This window comes from Aphis gossypii, chromosome 1, assembly GCF_020184175.1.
Source record: "Aphis gossypii isolate Hap1 chromosome 1, ASM2018417v2, whole genome shotgun sequence".
Classification (NCBI taxonomy): Eukaryota; Metazoa; Arthropoda; class Insecta; order Hemiptera; family Aphididae; genus Aphis; species Aphis gossypii.
In genome coordinates this window covers 7,139,097-7,164,967 of record NC_065530.1, presented here as the reverse complement: position 1 = coordinate 7,164,967, position 25,871 = coordinate 7,139,097, and the positions used below count along the sequence as shown (strand labels likewise).

The window sequence follows — 25,871 nt, the reverse complement described above, 5'->3', positions numbered from 1 at the left end:
CCAACAAATGATAGTAAGTTATCGCAACAGGTTGTTGTGGTATTTAGTGGTGTGGTAATGGTCTGATCACAGAATTATGTAGTCTGATACTCTGTTTCAATGATAAGTTGATAATATTTTGTGCTATTTGTAGTAGTAGTGTAGTGTGTAAATAAAGCACTACATAATATTAACTCCATCCCATACTTGAATACAAACCGAATGATTTATTGATGTGTTGGAAGTTTCAAAATTCGACACTTGACAGTTGACAGACTACACTGCACGGCTATACTACGGTTCAGATTCGGTTTTTACAACGATTACATACTGCAAATTAAAATTCATAAGTCTAAATAATACTAGAACAATTTTTATTTTTCAACAGTAATTTTATAGAAGTTAAAAATATGTCAACTGGAAAACGTCTAAGTCCTAACGACCCAGGATCTTATTCTTTACCTGGTAAGTAATTTTAAAAATTGACAACAACCTACGCCAATAAAACAGAATTATGCTTTGCATTTTTTTTTCTATACCACTGAATTTATATAAAATTGTATTTTTATAACATGTTTCTGTGAAGAATTGTCAGAAATTATTGTAATAAAAAATAATAATATTTAAATGGGTAGGTATCTAATATTCTATAATAAGGTAATATAATAGGCTACTATAATAAGGTTCATTAAAAACATATTTTAGTGATGGTATTAACTTAGTTGAGCAATCCATTTTCATACTTTATAATTGAACTATTGTGAATTAGGCTATAGGCAAAAACTGAAGAAAATGTATGTATCATAATATTTAATAATATTTCTGATTTAATATTTAAGTAAAGTAGGGTTCTTATATTATTTCATTCTGTTAGCTTGCAATTCTTTAAATCACAACTAATGTACCTAACTAGAATTATCTAGATACATTTTTATTTATACCTAGTTGAATGATAATGCTACTATATTTTCCTACTTCAATACATTACTGAATACTTACCTTTATTAATTATTCATCTAAAATGTTAATACCAATGTTAGCATTAAATGTTCATCTTCAATATTATTTAACAGTTATTTTATTAGTTTTGGTGGTCCACAGATGTTTTTTTTTTTTTTTTTTAATTATTACTATAATTTATAACAAATCAATAGTTTTAGGAATATCTTAAATGTAAAAAAATAGAACCATCAAAATAGCTTTCGTAACCAGTACCTATTTCTTTATTTAGGGAAGAACTAATAACAAAAACTATATTAATTGTTTTATTTATACCTCAGACATTTAAATATATTGATGTACTATGTTTAAAAGTAAAATATAATTGTAATAATTTTTTTAGAAAAAGTTGCTGTTACTCATATTGATATAGAACTTGATGCGGATTTTGAAAATGAAAAACTTAAAGGATTTGTTGATTTGAGCATAACTAAAATTGACGAGAGCTGTGATCATATTGTAAGGTAAAAAAAATTAATTTATGATATAAAATTAATTCACCAAATCATTTAAATTCTAGATTTTGGACAATATTGATTTGAATGTGATAAGTATTAAGAACAAAGATGATGGATCATTGCTAGATTATAGTATAGGTGATCGCTTAGAAGTATTTGGTTCCAAACTTGAAATAAGAATACCATCTATAAAAAAGTAAAATATTTATAGTTATTTTATATTAACATTTTAAATAACATTTTTTTGGTTTTTGAATTCTTAAACTTAAGGAGTATCATACGAATTACTTATGAAACATCTAAAACTGCCTCAGCATTACAGTGGCTTACACCCGAGCAAACTCTTGGCAAAAAACATCCATATTTATTTAGTCAATGTCAAGTAAGTTATATTTTTTTTATTAATTTAGATTAATCTCAATTAATTCATGTGTATTGTTTAGCCTGCTCATGCTCGATCCATGCTACCTTGTCAAGATACTCCATCAACAAAATCTACATACACAGCAAAAGTATGTTTGTTGTTAAAAATTTTACAATTTTACAAATGTTTATTTAATCATGTAAATTGATAATTTAATTATGGATAACTTACAGATTACAGCTCCTAAACCATTAACAGTATTGATGAGTGCAGTTCCTTTAGAAGTAATTGACAATGGAGATACACGCACATTCTTATTCGAACAAACTGTTCCTGTTCAGTCATATTTAATAGCCATAGCTATTGGCAATCTAGTCAGTAAAACTTTAAGTCCTATATCAAAAGTTTGGTCTGAACCTGAAGAAATTGACAAAGCTGCATATGAATTTGAACAAGTATAATATAATATTAACATTTGAATATTTGATTACTGAATAATTTGTTGATATTTTTAGACACCTGAATTATTGAAAACTGCTGAAAATGTATGTGGTCCTTATGTTTGGAAAATTTATGACTTGCTTGTTATGCCACCTTCATTTCCTTTTGGTGGAATGGAAAATCCATGTTTGACTTTTGTCACTCCCACGCTACTGGTAAATTAGCCAATATCAAAGATAATTATAATAATTTAATGTATTTATTTTTTACTGATATAGGCTGGAGACAGGAGTCTGGTAAATGTTGTGGCTCATGAAATAGCACATAGTTGGACAGGCAACTTGGTGACAAACCGTAATTTTGAACATTTTTGGATGAATGAAGGATTTACAGTTTATGTGGAACGCAGAATACATGGACTATTGTATGGCGAAAGTTCTAGAGAATTTGCTGCACTTGGTGGTCTTGAAGATCTCAAACAATCTGTAAGTATGAACTAATATTTCTATGACTACTTTTACTAAAAAATTATAGTAATAATAAAAATAAGTATTATTGTAGATTGATAATTTAGGAGCACAAAATCCATTAACCAAGTTAGTAGTTGATTTAAGTGGCATTGACCCAGATGATGCATTTTCTACTTGTCCTTATGAAAAAGGTCACACATTCTTATTCTATTTAGAAAAGCTGTTAGGAGCTGGTAAGGCCCTTTGATTTAAGACTAAAAATATGGGTTTCTCATTTCTAAAAATAAAAATATATATTTTACAGCCGAATTTCAAATATTTTTCAAATCCTATATTGATAAATTCAAGTATAAATCTGTTGGTACAGAAGATTTTAAATCATATTTGCTATCTTATTTCGGGGAGGATAGTGCTACCTCACAAATTGATTGGGATTTATGGCTGTATACTTGTGGTATGCCTCCAATTATACCTTCGTAAGTATCTATTTAGTCAAGTAACTTAGGAAAATATATATATAAAAGTTAAATATTTATATTATTTAATAACTTTAAAGGTATGATACAACTGATCAAGATGCGTGTGTCTCTTTGTTAAACCGCTGGGAACAATGGGATGGCATTGGTGACAATTTTAAGAAGTCAGATTTGGATCAATTTCAAACAACACAAATTATACAATTTTTAGCATTGGTTTTGAAATCGAATCACTTTACTTTGTTAAAAGTAAAAGCTATGCAAGAGGCTTATGATTTCAACAGTAGTGGTAATTGTGAAATTTTATTAAGGTAAGAACTAAACTAAAAATATTTATTGCAATGATTGTAGATTTTAAGACAAAAAATTAGGCTACATTAAACCTATGTATATTTTTATCAGGTGGCTCAGAACTTGTGTAAAATTCAAGTGGATCGAACAATTGGAACTCGTATATAAATTTATTAACACCACAGGAAGAATGAAATATGTTCGTCCTTTATATAGGTAACTATTTTAAAATTATATTCTGATGTTATCAGTTTAAGAAAATTTATTAATATATATTATATGTATATATTTTTTCTACTTTCTAATTTTTGTATTTTTACAGGGATCTTTACTCTTGGGAAGAAACACGATCAAAAACAATAGAGAATTATGAAAAAAATAAAATGAGTATGATGTATGTTTGCCGTCATACTGTGGCTAAAGATCTACATTTAAGAAATTGTTAATTAATCTCAATTATATTTGTGTTCAATTTTTTTTATTATCGATGCATTTAATTTTTAATTATTATCATATTATTGTTATCATGATATTATTTAAATCAAATTGTGGTAACTAACATGTTTTATGCATTAAAAAATTAGTAAAATCTAATTTTTCAATATATGATGGAATTCCTAGTATATTTTTAATATTTGAAATATTAATAAAATAAGATTCTTTTTAAGCTGATAATTATTTGTTGCTCACATTTTTCAAAATAAAAAAATTAATAAACCTTAGACTGCACATTCAAAATTTAGAACTTGACTAATAATATAATCCTAACCAATGTGAAGAACCATGTAAGTTGCTACGGTATGTATTGAAAATATAGACGAAATAGTAATTTAATAAAATTATCACTAGAAAACATTTACTAGGATTCGTGGAATGACCATAAAAGATCAAATGGTCTCCTTGAACACATCATATAAAGAGTATATGTGATTCAACTTATCTATAGAGTAACTAATTAGATAAATAGTTTGAATTAAGTAGAACAGATTGCCATCAGCAGACAGTGACTAGACATAATATTGATCTTGATCAGTTTACAATTAGTATATCATCTCCATACAAGTATAATAAATAATACTCTAAATGTTATAAGGGAAAATAAAAGTATTAATTAATTTAAATTTATTATGTATAGTAACTATACATTTTATGTAGGACTTAGAATGTCATTGTAATTGGTTGTTATGACACCCAATTATTTGTATGTTAAGAGTATCAGCACACTTACACATTGTTTGCTTTCATAGAGTGATAAATTGTTCTGTTATACTAATATAATGTAATACTTTGACAAATTACTAATTAGTCATTTAACATTTTGCTGTTGCATAAAGTATAATAAATATAATAATTGAAAGATTGCCAATCCAAACAATATTTTAATAACATAAGCTATAAAATTGGTACTTTAAATTAAACAAAAACTTAAACCATAATTTTTAATCATGGTGTAGTGGGATTAAAATTATGATTCGTGAACTGAATAATTTATTTATTAGCTTTCATACTCATATAATAATAAAACATATTTTATCATAAATGAAATAACTAATACCCAACTGATTAAATATAAAAATAAATATTTTATAAATGTTATGCCAAATTCATGAATTATGTAATCATTGCAATTAGCAGAACAATATTGTCAATTTGGCTAATAATAACTTCACAGAATCTGAAAATCATGTTTGTTGATTTCATGAATTTTTATACTTTATAAGACTTTCTGCTGAATTTATGGATTCGGAACACATTAATGTCAAGGACAAAGATATCTTACATAATATTAATTGACATGGGAACATTGGGAACTAATGTTTGATGGTACATAGATAGCCCATTCGGCTCCCGTCAAAAAATGTTTTACGAATAGGTAAATTTCTAAACGGCTCCGATTTTTGTTCACACAAATTCATTTTCATTTCATACAAACTTGAAACTGTCACAAAAGTTATTACTGTTGTTAGACTGTAGGTATGTTATATCACTCGATGAAAATGTGTCAATGAAGTTACTAATGAGCTCCTATTTTTAAAAAATTAGATATATTGACATGATTGAGCTTTAATTTAATATTTTTCTACGGAAGCCGTTCGGAAATGACCAAACAATGGATAGGAGCCGTTAGATTTGTATTCTGCAGAATACTATACAACTCTGATAAGACCCACTTTCTCTATTTATTCATTTGTTTTAATTTATTATTAAGAGGATGCTACATTGATCATTTTTAGCAGGAAAACACGTCTACGAAAAACAAAGAGAAACGGCATTAAAAAGTGGTTTTGGAGTATAAACATTTATTATGAAATTTATAGAGAACAATATTTAGGGGGAAACTCATCGGCGTTTTTAGAAGTATAAACTATTAAAAGAGATTTTTTAAAAATAGATTTTTATGTGCCTTTAATACCGACTTGTGTATTTACATACAAAAAACCCCTAGGTTTCCTTAGAAATATTGTCTTCTATAACATTTATTATAAGTATTTTTACTCTGAAACCACTTTTAATGTTTCTTTTCTTTTCTGTCGATAAACTGAATTTTTCATTGGCATAATATGGCAGCCGCGACTTCTCCATACGTCAAAAAGTGAATTAATTCAAGTTTCAACTACAACTGGCCGTCTCGCGCGGTCGTAGGTCGTTGATAAGCGACGAAAGACGCTTCCGGGAATAGATTATGACGATTATATGTGATTATACTTAAAGTAATATGGATTATTGACATTAATGAAATGACGATAAATACAATATTATTATAATAGGGCAATCATGAATCAACATAAAAAACATTCCATCGCCGACCGACTGGATAACTCATTAATTGATTTGTGTTTTCATTTTTATAATATAATTACAACTGACTTACTAATATTTTCAGACAATAGGTAGGTACCTCAAAGTATCCATAATTTTGTCTAGTAATTTTTCAAGTTCCTATTCATATAAAAAAATTGCATATTTCCTGAAAGAATACATGCTATAAATTATTAAGGTATATTGCTATAATATTTAAAAAAAATCTTGAATAACTCTTAAAATTAATTGAAACAATTATTATATAAATTATAAGTATAAGTAATATACTCTTATGAATATCCAATACATATTAAATGTATCATTTGTATCTTTATTTCAAATTTATCGTTGTTATTTTTTTTTTTTAAGCCTACATATTATATTGACATAAATAAAGTCATTTTAATCTGTTGTTAATATTTTCCACCACAAATTTATAGTAATTCTACTGTTTTTTTTTCTAAAAAAAAAAAATATGATTACAAAATAAAAGACAACATAAATAGTAAACAATATACAATAGATTCTTACTAGTATATACACTGAATACTATATAAACGTATAAAATATAAGTACTTAAATATATACACGAAATTACTAGATATCAGTGATTTCAACAAATCTCAACCTTACTGAATTCATAATTTATATTTTAACTCAAATACTAATTTAAAACAGGCTTCTTTAAACAAATAATGATGCCCCGTGCTAAATGTAAACTTCAACACTAAACACAACACTTAACTGAAAAATAATTTTTTTTCTTTAAAATAAAATCAATTAAAATAAGTATTTAAGTTATAAAATTAATATATTTTTATTTTTTGTTTAGATAATAATAATATAAAAAAAAAAAAAGTGTAAAAGTAAAATAAATCAATTTAACAGCATACTATTCTATATAAAATAATTTATTTTAATTATGAATTTGATTAAAAATATGTTCACAATTAACAATAATAAAGTATGTATATACAAGAAGCTGGATTAATGTGAATATAGTTTACTATTATCTTTTTTTCACACTGCTGGGTAAATTAAATTAAATAATTGTTGAATCAAATATGAAGATTGGATATCATTATTAACAGCAAAATATTTGGTTTTATTTTTGCTTGAAAAAAAAAATGGTATGAACAATTGGTATGTTGACAGTAAATTCGTGTTAAATAGTATCTATATAATAACGTAATAGCAAATAAACTGATCATTTATAAATTTAAAAATATTTATCATATTATCATGTATATGATCAAATTTTTTAAAAGCATCTTAAATCATTTTTATGAAGCCCAATTAGCCAATTCTTTCATTTCGTCATCATCTTCTTCAGCTTTGGTTTTTGCTAAAAAAATTAGAACAACTTATAGATATATTTTAAAAATTTATAATTTTTTCCTTAAAAATACCTTTTCCTCGGCCACTGGGCTCAAATGTAGGCACAGCAGGTGTTGGCAAATCGTGAACAGGTGTCTTGCCTGTATTCAACAATTCTTTGTCCAATTCTTCTTGTTCTAGCTCTTCCAATTCTTTTTGTAATTCATCCTATTAAAATTATAAAACTATTGAAAATTTGTTCATACAACCATTAATTGTACAATTGCCGTAATTAGCCATTTTAGGGAATAAATATTATACAACATAATCAATGTCATCTATATCATGTATTTACCTATACCATAACAGCAGTTATAATTCTAGAAAGCAGATTTTTAGATATTTAAAAGTTTAAAATATACTCTCAATATTCCATTAAAAATGAGTAAAATTTATATTCATATAAATATATATATATTATTGTATGCGCTACTATTATAAACTCATTATTTTATTTAGCATTATTTTTGCGTTAAACTACATTTGATCATTAGGTAGTTAAAAGTTAAAAGAAGTCATTTTATATAATTTAAATCAATAAAAATAAGTATAAACAATAGAAATAAAAAATACTAAATGTTTATAAGTTATTAACCAATTAAAAATTTTTATATTAATTTAAAATTTAATATAGTACATTATTCCTTTGTGGATAAGCTCATAAACCCCCTTAATTTTTTTCCAACTCCTCAGATGTTCTTATAATTGAATACTCACAACCGCCATTAATTTAAATTATAATTTTATTTTCGGTTGCTATGGTAATAAGAGACTAATTATAGTATACAATTTTTTTTTATATAACTAATAGAGATTTAACAAGTTATAGAAGGAGAAAATGAAATCTATGTAAGGGATTTAAAACGTAAAAAAAAACCCTATAAAATAATAACTTGTATTATAATATTAAAAATGATTCAATATTGACATTTAATTGGTTAAAATAAATCATTATTCTTACCTCATCTACATCAGTTCCAAATGCAACTGGATTTGAAATAGCTTCTGATATTTCTTTTGATAAATCTTGTGACTCTGCTATATCATCCATCATATTGTGAACATCATCAACATTCCTATAATAAGAAAATTATTTTAATTAACTATTTTTAAACCTTATCAGATATATTAGAAAGTTTTCAACATATGCCATCATTTTTTAATACTAAATATTTTTTTGTAGATTTCCTAAATAAATTGGTAATATTCCAATTATAATATATTATGTACCTATTTATGTATTACATTTTATTACATATAATAATTGTACCTATACTAATTAATGATTATTGTTAATAATAAACTATCCTTATCTAGATTGCTTTACCTATTTCTTTTTAAGTTTACACACTATCTTGGAATCTATATCAATCAATATATTCTCGATGATTGTTTATATATTATTTTATGATTATCCAAAAAATAAAATAAATTTAACATTTTTTTTTTTCAAATTTTTGTACATCTATTATGATGTGTAATTTTAATTTTTAGTTCATACACAAATACTTGGGAATTTTAATGACGTATCTGATCCCTAGTAATCAATTTCATAATACATAATATCCTACAATAAATAATATTATAATTATAAGAACTAATTTGTAAGAGAAAATCTTTATTAATTATGAGTTTAATGAATATATAAAAATAATAATGTAGATACTGTGCCTAAAAATCAACAACTCTATAGTATCTACTACCTTATATTATGTTTAATTCCTGTAGTAAACTAAATTATGATTATTTATTTTTTTTTATATCAATATGTTAAGAAAAATGAAGATAAACTGATTCAATTATTTCACTGTTTTTTTTTTTTATACTTGAAAATACAATATTAATACATACGAAATACACAGAATAGCTGTAGATTAACATTAATTAATATTTATAAATACTTAAATTAATAACCTGAATTATTTTCCACTACTTCAAAAATTTGGAGAAAGTATCCTAAAATTGATCTAAAATTATAAAAATAGATTTATAAATAACAATACTATGTTTGATAATAAATAAAATAAATATGTTTGTTTTTTTTTTAGTTATAATTTAACTGATGTAATAAAAAATATGGTTTTAGGCTGAATAATTATGAATGATCAAAAGCAAAAGAAAACTTCAATGGGCTTGGTATGTTCTAAATAATAACTGGAAAATCCGAAAATTAAATTACTAGTACTAACTAGGTAGTAACTAGTGACTCAGCAAGTTGATCAAAAGAAAATATGACTCATTCAAAATCATAATTTTTATCAATGTTTTAAATTAAATATAATTTAGTAATAGAAGAATGGAATACTGAAAATAAATGGCAACATTTGATATAATTTATGATTGATTGCCTTATATTAGATTCTTATGTTTTTCTAAGTTCATTTAAAATCTTTAATAATTTATGATGTCAGTCACATAGATGATAAACATGCAACTTTTTGTATTATTTATAATAAAAAATAATAAATCAAATAAAAACCTATAGATGTGTACAAACACTCGACATTGGTAACACAGTTTCTATTACTTGTAAGTGAAAAAGACAATTTAATTAATAAATAACATTGCTAATTACTTTTATATTTAAAATAATCTAATAAAAATATGGAATTAAAGTAAAACCACCTTAAAGTGACTAATTTAATAGTCATAGAACTTAAATAATTGTATACACTGTATAGCGTATAAACATCTATATTGTATTATAAGTATTATCTAAATACCTCGCTAAATACCTACTTAAAATGAATATAAGAATTGAATTATTATATAAAATATAATATCTTGGTTTAACTTGATGGATATAGATTAATAAAAATATAACTTACATATTTTGATGAGCTGATTTAAGTGCATCCGCAGCAGTTTTCATCGTAGTTAATACTGCTGTATTTGTGTTAGCACCTTCTAATGCCTCTCGCTGTTGTTCAATAGTTAACATAGTACCATCAATTTGCGCTAATTGTTGTTCATATCGTTTTTTACGCTTCAATGCTTGCAATGCAGCTGCAAATCAATAACAAAAATGTGTAATATATTATACAACTTAGAAGTTAACTCATAGCGTCAACCTACCTCGTTTATTGGTTGTACCATTCTTTTTTGCTATCGCTACCTCTTGTTCGATTTTTTTTTCTAAAAATTCCTGTTTTTTTATCAACATTTCTTCGGTGGATCGTAGCTTTTGTATCGCATCTTCGGTTGATGGTCCTTTCTCCTCCTTTTTGCTACCGAAAAGCTTACCCAAGAAACTCATTTTGTATACACTATTATTATTTTTATTATCTTTAGTAACTTAGGTATTCATGCAATGAACATAATAGTTCAAAGATACAATTTACAAATTAAAACTACTCAATAGTACACTTAACAGTCACTAAAACACTAACAATAAGTCGCACTAAATTTGCGTAGAAAGCAATAGCAAAGAGCTGTACAAATTTCGAAAGATAATGATAAAAGATTTTTATTGTTGTCATTGGTCATCTGTTAAAATCATCCACAAAAATGATTGACGATGAAAACATCGTAATTGATAACTTATAACCAAAGACAATTTAATAACATTTCAAAGAGTATATAAAAATGAGAAAGTAAGTTACAGTCCTTATCACACTCGGGAGAACTAGTAAGTTCCCATACTTTAACCACGGTTGTAAATATTAAATATCTATAACCGTAATATTTTAACTTATTCAGTTTATTTTTAACACAGATTTATAAATACTAATATATTTATTACTGTTGAAATAATAATAAAAAAAAAACAAACAAACAATAAACATAATTAACATAAACATTGTATTTTAGTGTTCAGTTTTTATCAAACAGATGTATTATTGCAGCTGTTAGTGTTTGGTTTCGATTGATTGAGCGTTGTTGGACATTGGTAGAACAGGAAAATGGGATAAAAGCTATATAAGGTAGGTAGTTATTATAAGGAATATAACAATGAACCACGAAACCAAAGAATATAATAAGCAAAATAAAGTTGACGTCGAAAATTACAGTCTATAAAAATTAATTTTACAATTAAAATACAGTCGAACTTGGTTAACATAAAGTTGAAGGACCAGTAAAAAGTTCGATCAAAAAAAAAAAAAAAACCAAAAATAAAATTTTAAAATATGTATTTTATTTATAATAGTACAATAATATTATATTATATTATATTATATTATATTATTTACTATATATTTATTATAATTTTTATGTATACCTATGTATAAAAATAATTTTATAAACTTATAATTGAAAAAAATCGAAATTTCGAATTATTCATGAAAATATTTGAGTTAAACGAGATTTTTTTTATATTGTTATATAATCTACTAGAGACCGAGCAAAAGTTGGAGGTATCGACGTTTTCGAGTTACAGAAATTCGAGTTCACCACGTTTGACTGTAATACAGTAGGTAGGTAAGCGCTAACATTGTTCGAAAAAAATAGCGTACATGTAGGGCACATAAACGTAATATTTTTGTGGTGGGGTGGAGGTGATGATTATCGGTATCCAGTATTGAAAATTAACACTTTCATAATTTATATTTCTTAAGAACTAAGCTGACAATATAAGGTCCTTACTTTTTTCATTGAAGTTACTCTACTATACTTAGGTCATACTATTGTTTATAGAATAAATTCTATTATATGATCAAATAATCAATGGCTATATGCACTTGTTTTGTTTTTGCTTTTATCCTTATTCATGTTTATCTCTAATTTAGTCTTCCTATAAAATATAAATGCTCTTTCTTTCTGTGAAGTTAACACAAGTTAATTTTAAGATATCAGTAAATATCAAAATAATATATAGGTACACTCTTTTATATCAAAAATATAATATATATATATATATATCGATTTCCTTTATTTTCGTGGGCACGGACGCGATGCTGCTATTGCAGTAGTACGATGGCCGTAACACTGCAACAGAACATGCAGACGACAGTTCCTGCATGTCGGTCATCCGGAGTGATTTCCAAAGGAGTGACCGGAGTGGTCATATGTTGTGCGGTTGTGCTACGCCGTGTTATCTGGGTTAGAGGAAAGTGAAAAAGCCAAAGAAAAGCCGAGCTTGAAAGACGTGTTAGAATAGGAGGACATAAAAAAGGGGAGGAGACTGAGTGCACAATTGTGTAAGGGCGTAAGGCAATATTATTATTATATTATCTACATCACGTTTTCTGCGGTGGTGTTTTTCAGGTGAACGTGCAGTGTCTGACACACATCGGTTGTGGTGCAGTACGACATTTATAATATAGAGATCGTCTAACTGGCTGGTCGGCTTCGGTCGCGACAGATGCGATGATCCGACTGCGCCACAGTTATCGGACAGTCATTGTTGTCGGGCATCGACTCATAGGTACGGGAAGTTGTAAAATCACGGAAAGCGATCTCACGGACAGTAAGATGTAGGGTTTTTGGTGTTGTGCGGTTGACGCTGCGTCCAATAATTGCAAGATACGTGCTTGCAATCGGCCTCATCGGAGATTGACCGTTTGAATTTAATCGGTGGAGCATAACGATGTATCGGACACGAATCGCCGCACTACAGGTTTACCGAAATTTCGACGAGTATACAAGCGGACGGCCGCCATCCATTGCATTCTATTGCAAATGCACTTGCACTCACCCGAGTCTTCGTCATCCCTCTCCGCTTTGCCGCTGCATGAGAGTTCTTTACACCTCGTGCCACTGCCATCCGAGTGCACAACGTTACGACATCGCACGGGTCAATCTAACAGTCCACGCGTTGTTGCAGTCGCTAGTCGCATCAATCTAATTTTTATTCTATGGTCGCACCACTGATGTCTATCGGCCGTGATGGCAGGGCCTAAAATTGTGTGCAGTAGCTAATATTAAACGTGCAGTAGCAAATTTAAAAATGTGTATTACTTTTTGTACTTTAACCGAAGTTATTTTGTTTTTAATTTTAAAATGTTTAGTTATATAAGTATCAACTATTAAGTACTTTTATATAAAAGAGTGCCTTAGATTGTATTTATTATAACTAATTATTAATAAATACTTAAAACAATTATGCTACGAAGTTATATGTGGCTTGTGTACTAATACTACTCTGTCATGTCAACTACATGTTTATTATTAAAAAATATTTTGGAGTATGGAATTATAAGCACGCAGTAGCAAAATACCCTAATTTTAGCCCTGCATCACCACGGTCGTTGCGCGCCCGTGACCCTATATTTTATAAAACACTGCACTCTACCTATCACGGAACCGGCTGCAGCAAACGTGAATATAGATAACCAGTGACCATAATAATTCAATTCTCACGAATGCCATCGGTTCTCTTTCTCCTTTATTTTTTATCCGTGTATCCTGTGACAGTTATTTTCAAGTATAACCTAAGTTTTAGTTATAGTAAAATATTACTTATTATTATTATAACTGATTTTGTTTAATTTTCTTTTGTCGATCCACATTATAATCCTCATTTAATAGTTATTGATTCAGGATTGCTAAATTTCCACACCACCCTAGGGGTATTAGCGTAGGCGCGTTTTTTTAAAGTGGTATCGCCAGGAGCCATATTCCACTTATACTTACCTTGTCTACAACGCTGGGTACTTGTCGCTGGTCTGATCGTCGTAGTAACTATTCTAAAGTCGGCTTCACTGCAAATAATAATAATAATAATAATAAAGAATTATTATTATCTATGGCAACAACGACGTTAGAAACGGATGTCGTAATTTCTATGATTCTGAATTTAAATTTAATATAAATTTCCATTAAAAAGTTTATATATTTTCATTTATAACTTAATTCCCAAACGTACGATTTTAATGATTTTTACAAAAGCACATCATACACAATATTTCTGATGTTTTGGAGTTCACTAGGAGTTAATTAATGTATCAGAAAATTAGTTATGTCGTTTAACGAATTTGTCTGTATTTTACACAGTTAAAATAGGCAACTCCTGCTTCGATACTTATACTATACACATACCGTAGTATATATATATATATAAACTAGCTGAACCCGTGCACTTCGTAGTCCGTTAAAAATCCTACTTCTTATAATATGTTTCAAACTGTGTGTTAAATTCGTTGGATTTCTGTCTATCTGTTAGTTTGTCCTTTATGCATTCCTAATCGGCTGCAGGACCAATTACGACGAAATTTGGTATAGAGATATATTAGACCTATAGACAGAAGATAAGCTAAGTTAAAAAGTAATAGATCCAACTCTAGGAGGTGCTCAAACAGACATTTTGAAATTTACGATGGAACTTTTTGTTTATAGATGGTTAGGCATGATTGTTTCCATGTTACCAAACAAAGGACAGACAGATTATTATTATTGAAACTAATAGCAACCATCTATAAACAAAAATTTGCATCGTAAATCTCAACATTTCAATTTTATGCTCTTTTACCCTTTAAAATGCGAATTTTGAAAAATCTTTTCTTAGTGCGTCTATACATATTAATAAGTATATTTACTGAAAATTTCAAAGAAATCGGTTCAGTAGTTTTGGCTTTATGTTGATTCCACCCTTCATTTATATATAAAGAGATACATTATACAATAAATATATATATTATAATTGTCATAAAAAATTAATCTGTATTAATATTAATTATATTAATTATTTTTTATTATTAAACCAATCATTTGTACATTGTTTAACTTTTATTATCATCCATCTAAGAAATTGCATAGGTACATATAAGAGTATTTATATTTTAGAATATATTTTTAAACTCACATATTTTTTATGGACCAATAATATAATATAGCAAATATAAAATTTTAAATTGTAAAAGTATACATTTTTAATTAACAAATAAATATTGAATAGGTACTATGTATAACAGCGTGATACCGTAGCCCTCAGTCTTTGTATCCCCCTACATCACCAGAACACCAGAAAGCATTTAGTACATATTATATTCAATAATTTTAAAGTGTTTATAAATTTGATGAATTAGAATAAAGTCATAATAATATTGCTTTTGAAATTAATTTTATACAATTTAAAATTAAGAAAGCATATTATTTATATTATATCATATTTGGAATCAGATAAAACACCACGTCAAGCTGTTTGAACTGAAAAATTGGCTTCTAAAAAATATTACGAATCATCATATTTATTAATATGATTATTATTTTATCATTAATATTAATCTGTAATAGTGTAATGTGGTAAGTTGTGTATTATATCTATATATTATGTTTGTTATTAGGTACCTACGTATATTAGCTACTAACACACATTGATTTATATATTTATATATTATAATATATTTATATACTCACTTTTTTAAACTAATAAATGGCATCGACAATCAAAATAATTATATTGATGACAGATGATTTAGAACTGCTAAATTTCCACACCACCCTAGGGGTATTAGCATAGGCGCGCTTTTTTTATAGTGGTATCGCCAGGAGCCATATTCCACTTACACTTACCTTGTCTGCGGCGCCAGGTTACGTGTCGATGGTCTATTATTTACTATACTTATACTATTATTTACTATACTTATACTATTACTTACTATTCTAAAGTCGGCTTCACTGCAGAGATATTACTTACTATACCTACTTATATTATTATTTACTATACTTATACTATTACTAACTATTCTAAAGTCGGTTTCACTGCAGAGATATTACATACTACACTTATATTATTATTTACTATACTTACTATTACTTACTACTCTAAACTCGGCTTCACTGCAGAGATGTCGGACATATTTGCGAATGTCTGTTTCACAGTGACTGCGCGGCACCGTTGGACGGCACGTCGAGGGTGTTCGTTAGACTTACGGACCGTCTGGCCAGGATCGATACCGTAAGTCGATTACTAATTACTAACCCTGAGAGGTGCTTACCAGGCGTATGTCGTCAGTTTGACTTCGGTGTTCGGAGATGTCGGACATATTTGCGAATGTCTGTTTCACAGTGACTGCGCGGCACCGTTGGACGGCACTTCGAGGGTGTTCGTTAGACTTACGGTCCGTCTGATCAGGATCGATACCGATAGTCGATTACTAACTAATAACCCTGAGAGGTGCTCACCAGGCGTATGCCGTCAGTTTGACTTCGGTGTTCGGAGATGTCTGTTTCACAGTGACTGCGCGGCACCGTACGACGGCACGTCGAGGGTGTTCGTTAGACTTACGGTCCGTCTGGTCAGGATCGATACCGATAGTCGATTACTAACTAATAACCCTGAGAGGTGCTCGCCGGCGTATGCCATCAGTTTGACTTCGGAGTTCGTTCTGCTGGTCGGTTTCTTCACTGCAGAGATGTCGGACATATTTGCGAATGTCTGTTTCACAGTGACTGCTCGGCACCGTTCGACGGCACGTCGAGGGTGTTCATTAGACTTACGGTCCGTCTGGTCAGGATCGATACCGATAGTCGATTACTAATTACTAACCCTGAGAGGTGCTCGCCGGGCGTATGCCGTCAGTTTGACTTAGGTGTTCGTTCTGCTGGTCGGTTTCTTCACTGCAATCCTTCTTGGCTTTTCTTTTTCTTCTAGATGTTGAAAGCTTGAGTGTTTGAACAAGACTGATCAGTTTCAGAAAACGGACCGGTACTTATACCCAATACAGTGTTAATAAATGCTGTTTATCGTTTCGTAGTTACTCGATTTTGTGGCCAGATTAAAAAAAAAAACATATGTTTATGATTATTATTAATAACTTACTTTAGTGGTGTAGAAGGAATTATTTATTTTTGAATGTTAATAAGTGTAAATTTACGCGCTTTTAATAAGAGCAAATTAACTATCAATAATATTTTATTTTTTTTATTTAGCCATTTCTAAACGTAGTTTACGATTTTACGAAGGGTTTTTATTGTGATATCAAATAGTAATTTTTATCATCAACCCAAATAATAATAATAATAATAAATTATTATAATCTATGGCAACGACGACGTTAGAAACGGATGCCGTGATTTCTATGATTCTGCATTTAATATAAATTTCCATTAAAAAATGTACACATTTTCATTTATAACTTAATATTTCTAAACGCACGATTTTAATGATTTTTACAAAACATATTATACATAATATTTCTGATGTTTTGGAGTTTACTAGGAGTTAATTAATGTATTAGAAAATTAGTTATGTTGTTTAACAAACTTGTCTGTATTTTATACAGTTCAAGTGGGCAAACTTCTGCTTCGATATACTCTACACACACCGTCGTACAGTTATTATTATTATTTTTTATTATTACTTAGCTCGCACCACGACCGTGGCGCTGGATAATATTCTATTTCTAACTCTTATATCAAGCTTGTTTCACAATTAATTTAAGAATTTAGGCACTATTTTTGATTCTTAATTAAATTTTTTCCCCACACAGAGATGATTAAAAATAAAGCTATGCATTATTTGGGCATTTTTAAGCTCACTGGCTCATTTATGGATGTAAAATTATATATTCCTCCCTTGTTTGTTCTCATTTAGAATATTGTACTTTTACGGAAAAATAATAAATTTATTTATACTGCTTTTTTTTTTTTTGTGACAGATAATCATACGAAAAAAACTCAAATAAAATTAATGCGGTTTTTGAGGGTCTAGGTTTTGTGTGTAATGATAATAAAATATATACAGACTATGCATTATGGAATATGGATACACTATCATAATGTTAATAAACAATATAATACCGGATATGGTACTAAAACTTATAGTTCATCAAAGTCAAAAGTAAATATATTTTGTACTTATTTAATAAAATATTTAGACTAGTGATAGAAGAATTAAGAGTAATACGTGTTAGGCACTTTTTAACTAAATTAAAGTAATTTAATTTGAATTAAAAATTAATTGTAAAAGACAAAATTAATATTTTAATTATTTAGTTATGCAGATATTTTTATGTTAATACTACATTTATAAGTGTATAGTTTATCTGATTTAATCTTTTAATTAATAAATCATAATACAATAGTATCTCATCAACATTATTATATCTATATAATTTATTTTTAAATTTAAACAGATTTTTAACTCGCAATAATTTTAAATATTATGTGTTATATTTTAGAATACAATCAGTAGTTCTGAAGCATACAATCTAAAAGAAAATGTCAAAATTCCACCGCCTCTGAAACATAACAACGAAAAATCACTATGAAATATATTTTAAATTTAAAAATTGTTTTAAAATATTTTCTTTCTCTATTGCTCTCCATGGTAACAGATTTTTAACTAACAATAATTTCAAACATTATTTTTTATATTACACTATATTATTAACATTAATTATGGAAAAAAAAGGTGTGTACGTATAAATATAATTAAATAAATTTAGTTTTTTAATATTTTCATGTTAGAATCATCATCAAAATTCAATAACTCAGAAAACCACTAGCTCAGATCAATTGAATTACACAAAAAAAACTCATAATTTTTTTTTTAAAACGAACATATTCCTATTAAATACTGGGCAATGAGGCACATGTTATTTTCAAAATTTGATAGCAGCATTCAATTGGACCAAGGTAATTGACTGTATATGAGACATTTTATGTATTTTCTTTCTAAAATAAAATATATGTATTGAAGTAATTTAGAGATAATTAGGTAAGGACATATATTTATATTTAGAAATATCCTATGACTTTATAGTTGTTAATATTAAAGCACACGTAAGTCACTAATTGGTGAGCAAGAAAGTGTGTTAAATTTTATTTTTTGAAACTATATTTTAATTTACAGAGATCTTTTATTCAGTGTGCCCAGAAGTATTAAGTTATCATAATATAGCGAAAACGTTGTAAAAATAACATAGTGTTGGATCATTTTTGTGGAGCAGGTGGAAGTATTATCAAATTAGCAATGATATGCAAAAGAAGTATTATTATTACAATGTAACAAACTATTTAGTATGTTTTAATAAAATTATTTATTTAGTTATAGCAGTTGATATTGATCCTAACAAAATAAGAATGGCACGTCATAATGCTGAGATATAATATGGTGTTGTTGATAAAATTGAATTTATAGTTGGTGACATTTTTTTAATTTACTCAATGTTAAAAGCAGATATAGTATTTATGTCACCGCCATGGAGAGGACCAGGATATTCACTTATTAAATGCTATAGTATTGAGACTATGAGTAATGATCATGTTGAGGGAGATTTCAGCATTTTTGATATTATTAAAACTATTGCGCCTAACATGGCATTTTATATGCCGAAAAATAAAAATATATTAGAAGTAAAACACATGATAATATATGGTGTTAAATTTAAGTATAAACTAAATTTTATATTATAATTTTTCAGTGTGTTTTGTTGGAAAAATATTTTGGAAAAGTAGAAATTCAGTAGAATGTTATTAATGGAAAGCTGAATTCACTCACAGCATTCTATGGAAACTTCCACTGGAATAGTAATACTGACAGTTGTCAGTGACTATTGAAAAATTGTTTACAATTATTAATTAATTATTTTTGAATTATTAAGATTATTATTATTATTATTCATTTTTCTTCATTATTTTAATGTGTATTTTACTGTGACAAATAAATATTATTTATACATGGAATTATTTTTTACTTATAAAATATATTTATATAAAATGTAAACAAAATGTAAATTTTGTCTCTATGTAATTTATATAAATTTTTTAGTCCCAGTAGTTATATAAAATAATGTATTTAACTTTTAAATTTGAGCTTTAAAAATTGTAGATATAGTTTATTTAGGTACTATCAAAATAGTAATTTGTAAACTGTCGTGGTTTCGACGAATTTTATAAAAATGTTAATTTCAAATTACTCAATAGTAACTGATATACATGTTGATACACAACTTATAATACGCCTTATCAACTTATTTGAAAATTTTCATAATGCACACCTAAATTTATTAATTTTATTATATATTTAAATATTTTATAATGGTTTGATAATGTTCAAATAATTTTTTAATTATCTAAAACGTTTAGAACACGCAGTATCTATATATACTATATAGTTGTAATGTGTTTGTGTTTGGTAGTATTGGTTTGTATCTTATCTAATTTGCATCAGAATAGACGATAATGAGTTCCGTGAAATAATTTATATTAAGGTCAAACTAAATTAAGTCAATAAAATTTAATAACACTGCAAATATTTCTGTTTAACCAACTAAGATTAAAAATAAAAATTGTTTTGTTGCGTTTAGGGAGGTGGACTTTGGGTCGGCTTGTAAAGCTCTCAATTACGTAAAGTTCTGCAGACGGCAGTAAGCATATCCTGTTTACCACCCGACCATCATTAAATGTATCGTACTGTAATAATTTATGCTGTATTGTAATTGTATATATCAATATTTGTATGTATGATTTGTGTAATAAACAATGTGGTTAAGGTGGAACGTAGAAGTAATATTTTTGCAGTTCTAACGTAAATTTTGATATCACAAGAAAAAAATAGCTTTTTCTTAAAGAAAAATCTTCCATCAGAGATGGATCCAATTGTTTAAATAGCTGAAAATTCAAAATTAAAAGAAGCTTAGTAAAATCACTGAATTATATAATATTCTAGTTTAAGAATGTTATTGGACATTAGTATTGTGATTCGGAGACTCAGACTAATAAACTAATATATATATATATATATATATTTATTACCTCACCCAAATTCTCACCCCATAACTGAATTACTCAGTTTTACGCACTTCACGCATAAGTGCGGATACAGATTGATCTTTACATTTTTTCTTAAACATTTTCATATAATTTTTTTTATAAATCTTATCTATTTAATTTAATTAATAAACTAAACATCAAGCTAATGAAAAGCTGATGTACACTTTTTAATAATTAAAAAAGGTTTTTATACTAAAGAGTAGGGACTTTTACTATTTGTTGGTGACCTAATCCTTTGTATCTAATACCTTAGGCGTGTCGCAGTGGGCGGCTTCTTCAAATATATTTTTTTTCAATGTTAAACCATTTTCTATAAATATATCTTACACTTATCATACCTATAATTTGTATAAGTCGTGTAAATCAAATAATTAAATTATATAAAAAAGTCTATGCATGAAAAATCGTGCAGACAACCTCTTAAACGGTGTTCTTATGATCTTATAATCTAATGGTAATTGTAGATTAGGTTTTGATAGAATTTACATTTTTGTAAAATTGAGGTCATAGTGTAATATTTGGTTTTTTACTACAAACCATGTAAGACTTACTTATTTTATAGTATCTATATTCTTATGTTAGGTTAGATTAGTTAACTCAAATAAAAAATCGAAGTAAAATTAGTGTCATGTTTTAAGATACATGGTTATATAGCTACATTATTAGATTAGAAACAGTACGATTTTTTTTCTTCTTCAAAATTCCATATTAATACCTAATAAGACATATTGTGTAGATTCCCGATTTTATGATATCATGTACATTATATACGGATTATTGCAATAATTTAAGAATTGAGTAATTAAAGTTCAATCTGTATCAAACGTCAATTTAAATACAATAATAATGAACTATAGAATAGAGTGTATTTTTCTTTAAGTATTCTTAGTTCAACTTAAATCATCATTATGTCAATTGTGTACGGCTTCAAATTTTTTTTTTATAAATTTATATAGCGTAATACAATAGTTTGCATATTTTTTGAGTAGTTAACTATTTTATACTTGTATCACTTGTAATAATTGAGAATTTTTGTTGTATTTACTTTACATGTTCTGTACTGTTTGTCTGTTCAGTGTTCATACCGTGCCCGGATAGATTGGTAACTCGGTTGTGTATAGTAGACAAAATATGCTGGAGGATTGGTTATTATTATTAATTGTATTACTATTAACTGGCATTCACGATTGTAGATAAAATCTATGATCACGTTTCTACCTGCAATCTACAGACTACAACCGTAGGGTCACATGTGAACCACTCCACCACCGGATCACATCTATATTATATAAGTTCTACAGTACTAAGCCGATAAGCAACTATCTTCTATCAGATGAGTGATGTTGAGGATAAAAGAGGAAAAAAATGTCTCCCAAAGCTTTAGTGCCCAACATTATAAAACATCATGATAAACACTTTAAACTCTGTATATTTTCGGAGAAAACAAAGCTAATGTATATAATCGAATTTTCTGTTTAACAATCCAATAATTTAATCTACCATTTTTACATACATAATACAATATTACTTATTAAAATAATATAATACATTAATATCCAATTATTATTATTTGTTATAATAATTAGCCTTAAATAACGTATAATACTATACTAATATCACATAAAGTAGTATTTTGCCTATCTGTAAAAGTGTAAAGTTTATTTTTATTTTTTGTAATAATGTAATAGATAAACTAATATTTTCTTGTATTTATAAAATATCACGACAAACACTTTGTAAACACTGCAAATATGTTATTATCCAAAGCTAATTGTCTATGATTTTATAAACAATTTTAAAACTTAATATAAATAAATGGAAGTAACCGAATTGGTTCCCGTTTGAAAAAGTATTTTATTAGGTTGAGCCGAATTGGTTCCCGTTTGTGTTCAGGTCAAATAGTTACAATTTTAATTTTATTTTTAATAATTGGTACAAAATATAAATTAGATAGTTCAAAATATAAATATACTTACACTCAATAGTAGCAATAGATTGTTGAAAGTTTAGTAAATTATTTCTGATATCCCGATCGATGAATAATAATAATAATAATAATAATCTATATACGTACTTATTCGCTACCTATATGGATATATGTATATCCTATATATACGTATGGTAATAATGTTAATGAGAACTGTACAGTATCGAATAACATCGTAATTTATACTCATACAGTCATACCTATAGAGATTTTTTATCGTTTGTACATAGATCGTATTTTAATTATTTTTTAATTTTAATTATTCTTTATTATGAAGTGTATGTTTAGTGAAAAGGGAACAAAGTTGTTGATTATTACTTTTAAATAATCCTACTTTATAGTTGATAGTCCTAAAAACCTATAAAATTGAGAAAAAAATGTGCGTAATTAAACGGGAATCAATAGGTACGACTTATCTTAATAAAATACTTTTTTCAAACGGGAATCAATTCAAAATACGGGGTTGGGGCTCAGAAACCAATTGGGTAGCAGCCAAATAAATACCGCCAATAATAGAAAACTTTTAAAATCTATAATATCATGTATAAAAAGAATTTAAATTATGAATTTTGATTAAGTACAAATATTGTGCTCATAATTTTTATGAGTAAATTTAAATTTAAAGTTGTACAACTAAAAATTCTAAAAAATAAATTACTGACTACAAAACTTCGATTTGAAAAATAAAATAAATGTTTATACAACCTTAAATGTTCTATAAAATTATAATTAGTCATATTGTGATAATTTGTTACTAGATCTGTTATCACTAAAAAAAGTCTCCTGTCAATAATTTACCATAAGTTAATTAACTTATTTAATTAAAAATCTAAAATATTTAATAATAATTATTTTGATCTAATCACACTTAATTAGGATTGTCAGTTTTTAAAAACTTAAGCAACAGGACAAAATTTGAAATTTCATAATATCTAGTGTATGTTAAAATATTAAATGTTTAAACTTAATAAAAGTGGGTAAATGGATATCGCTCTGCTGTACATAAGGTGCCGCGGCCGTATGGATCATTATTATATATTATAGGAGTGTTAAATTTGAATCCAATGATAGGTATCATTGTATAGGAAAAACGATTCTGAACGAAGATGATTTGTCAGCCTACTGTATAATTTCCAATGGTTGGTGAAAAAGGTGATTTATGTTTTAATGGCCTGAATACTCCAAAATTTAAGTTCTTTTATAATAATTGTAAGCTAAACTTATGGAAAATCTTGTATTAAATTTCCAACTCTTAGCTACTTTAACAAAATTTTTTATGAAATACCTACAAAATAATTTGCAAATATTCATGGTTTTTGACGAATTTTGTTAATATTTGAACTTCAAATGCTAATAAAAAAACAAACTTAATTTTTTTACAGCAGTAGACAGTAGTCAATAGGAATAAAGTTATAAGATAAATATCACAATAAATTGTATAAGAATATAATATATATACCTAATATTATTTTACTTAGTACAGCTCATTGCCGGTCCCTCTCCGTCAATAAATTGATGTAGGTATCTAATAAATATATAAATGGCATTTTTAAACTTAATGTACAAAAATAAAAAAAAATAGTATAAAGGACTATAAACTATAATTTAATAGAAATGCATAATTTTTAGTATACATTAAAATATATGTGTAGCTTTAAATGAGGTATATAATAGGATGAAACTTTTATGTACAACTAATAATTGGTTGTAGGTAGTTGATGACGTTGATGGTAGTATCTTGTATAATGTAATATATTGTGTTAGAAGCATTCTTCTAACACAATATAATGGGTTTCTTTTTATAATAATGAATTTCTGAATAAAAAGTCAAGGAACTCTACACATATGTTTTAGTGAAAAACGATTTTAATATTGACATTAATTTAATTGTTTTTATTTCGAATTTTAATTTTTCTTCTATCTATAAGTTTTTTACGTGTCAGAAAATTATTTTAACATTTACATTTAAATCAGCCATCATGTGTACACATAAAAATTCGATTATTTTAAAATTTTGAAAATCATCGTCAATATTCTTCACAGTCTCACAGATTTAAAAATAAACGCCCATATTTTTAATAAATTTGTGAAATTTTTTAGGTACCACGTTAGTTATTGTATTAAGTGTAGTTATTATCTGAAAAATATGAAATGATTTAATGTCCCGAAGAGTTTTGAGACAACGGGACAATTAGTTGAAAAAAGGGGGATCCCCATAAAATACTTATACCATGTCTTTTTTACGATTATTATTATTATCTGGTGTTTTTTCACAATTGAAACAAATGAAATGATGATCTTTTGGTAATAATTGTTATTTTAATTAATAATATATTACAAAATATTTTGATATGAGAAGATAATTTATTTTTTCGATATAGAAGCCTTGACATTTTGATTATTCCGTTTATCGTTTGAAATATTTTTATCACCCCAATTACCTCAATCAATTGTTTTAATTCGGCACACTGGGTCACATAGATGATTTTCGCAAAAATCCAATATATTGGCACATACAACTATCGATTAAATACTGCACGCGTCTAACTGTCGATGGCTGTAATTATCGAA

General features: G+C 27.1%; 2 protein-coding genes, 1 long non-coding RNA gene and 1 pseudogene across 3 annotated transcripts; 3 read left to right on the top strand and 1 right to left on the bottom strand.

Annotated features, from left to right (window-relative positions):
- The first annotated feature begins 100 nt into the window (after positions 1-100).
- On the top strand, positions 101-4,153 carry LOC114119322 (leukotriene A-4 hydrolase). The gene is made up of 13 exons (XM_027980835.2): positions 101-444; positions 1,322-1,437; positions 1,499-1,632; positions 1,707-1,818; positions 1,880-1,948; positions 2,034-2,255; positions 2,316-2,456; positions 2,520-2,726; positions 2,803-2,944; positions 3,016-3,187; positions 3,268-3,498; positions 3,590-3,694; positions 3,801-4,153. The coding sequence occupies exons 1-13, from the start codon at positions 390-392 to the stop codon at positions 3,922-3,924; spliced, it is 1,830 nt and encodes a 609-aa protein (XP_027836636.1). The 5' UTR covers positions 101-389; the 3' UTR covers positions 3,925-4,153.
- A 1,791-nt stretch (positions 4,154-5,944) lies between these two features.
- Positions 5,945-9,994, top strand: LOC126549016 (uncharacterized). The gene is made up of 2 exons (XR_007603158.1): positions 5,945-6,189; positions 9,744-9,994. It is a non-coding gene; the product is annotated as an uncharacterized LOC126549016 (long non-coding RNA).
- On the bottom strand, positions 7,073-11,116 carry LOC114119328 (charged multivesicular body protein 4b). Its single transcript, XM_027980840.2, has 5 exons — positions 10,733-11,116; positions 10,486-10,663; positions 8,619-8,733; positions 7,690-7,825; positions 7,073-7,625 (listed from the first exon to the last, which is right to left on the bottom strand). Exons 1-5 carry the CDS (start codon positions 10,911-10,913, stop codon positions 7,564-7,566), a joined length of 672 nt encoding a protein of 223 aa, XP_027836641.1. The 5' UTR covers positions 10,914-11,116; the 3' UTR covers positions 7,073-7,563.
- A 269-nt stretch (positions 11,117-11,385) lies between these two features.
- On the top strand, positions 11,386-20,224 carry LOC114119315 (trimethylguanosine synthase-like; annotated as a pseudogene).
- The last annotated feature ends 5,647 nt before the right edge of the window (positions 20,225-25,871 follow it).

What these genes read in the sequence shown, in the direction of transcription:
- LOC114119322 (XM_027980835.2), top strand. Translation starts at nt 390, where the DNA reads ATGTCAACTGGAAAACGTCTAAGTCCTAACGACCCAGGATCTTATTCT. An exon ending in TTGAAGATCTCAAACAATCT is followed by an intron (nt 2,727 to 2,802) that starts GTAAGTATGAAC and finishes GTATTATTGTAG; the next exon opens with ATTGATAATTTAGGAGCACA. An exon ending in AATTGTGAAATTTTATTAAG is followed by an intron (nt 3,499 to 3,589) that starts GTAAGAACTAAA and finishes TATTTTTATCAG; the next exon opens with GTGGCTCAGAACTTGTGTAA.
- LOC114119328 (XM_027980840.2), bottom strand. Translation starts at nt 10,913, where the DNA reads ATGAGTTTCTTGGGTAAGCTTTTCGGTAGCAAAAAGGAGGAGAAAGGA. An exon ending in TTGGAACTGATGTAGATGAG is followed by an intron (nt 7,826 to 8,618) that starts GTAAGAATAATG and finishes TAATTTTAATAG; the next exon opens with GATGAATTACAAAAAGAATT. An exon ending in GCCCAGTGGCCGAGGAAAAG is followed by an intron (nt 7,626 to 7,689) that starts GTATTTTTAAGG and finishes TAATTTTTTTAG; the next exon opens with CAAAAACCAAAGCTGAAGAA.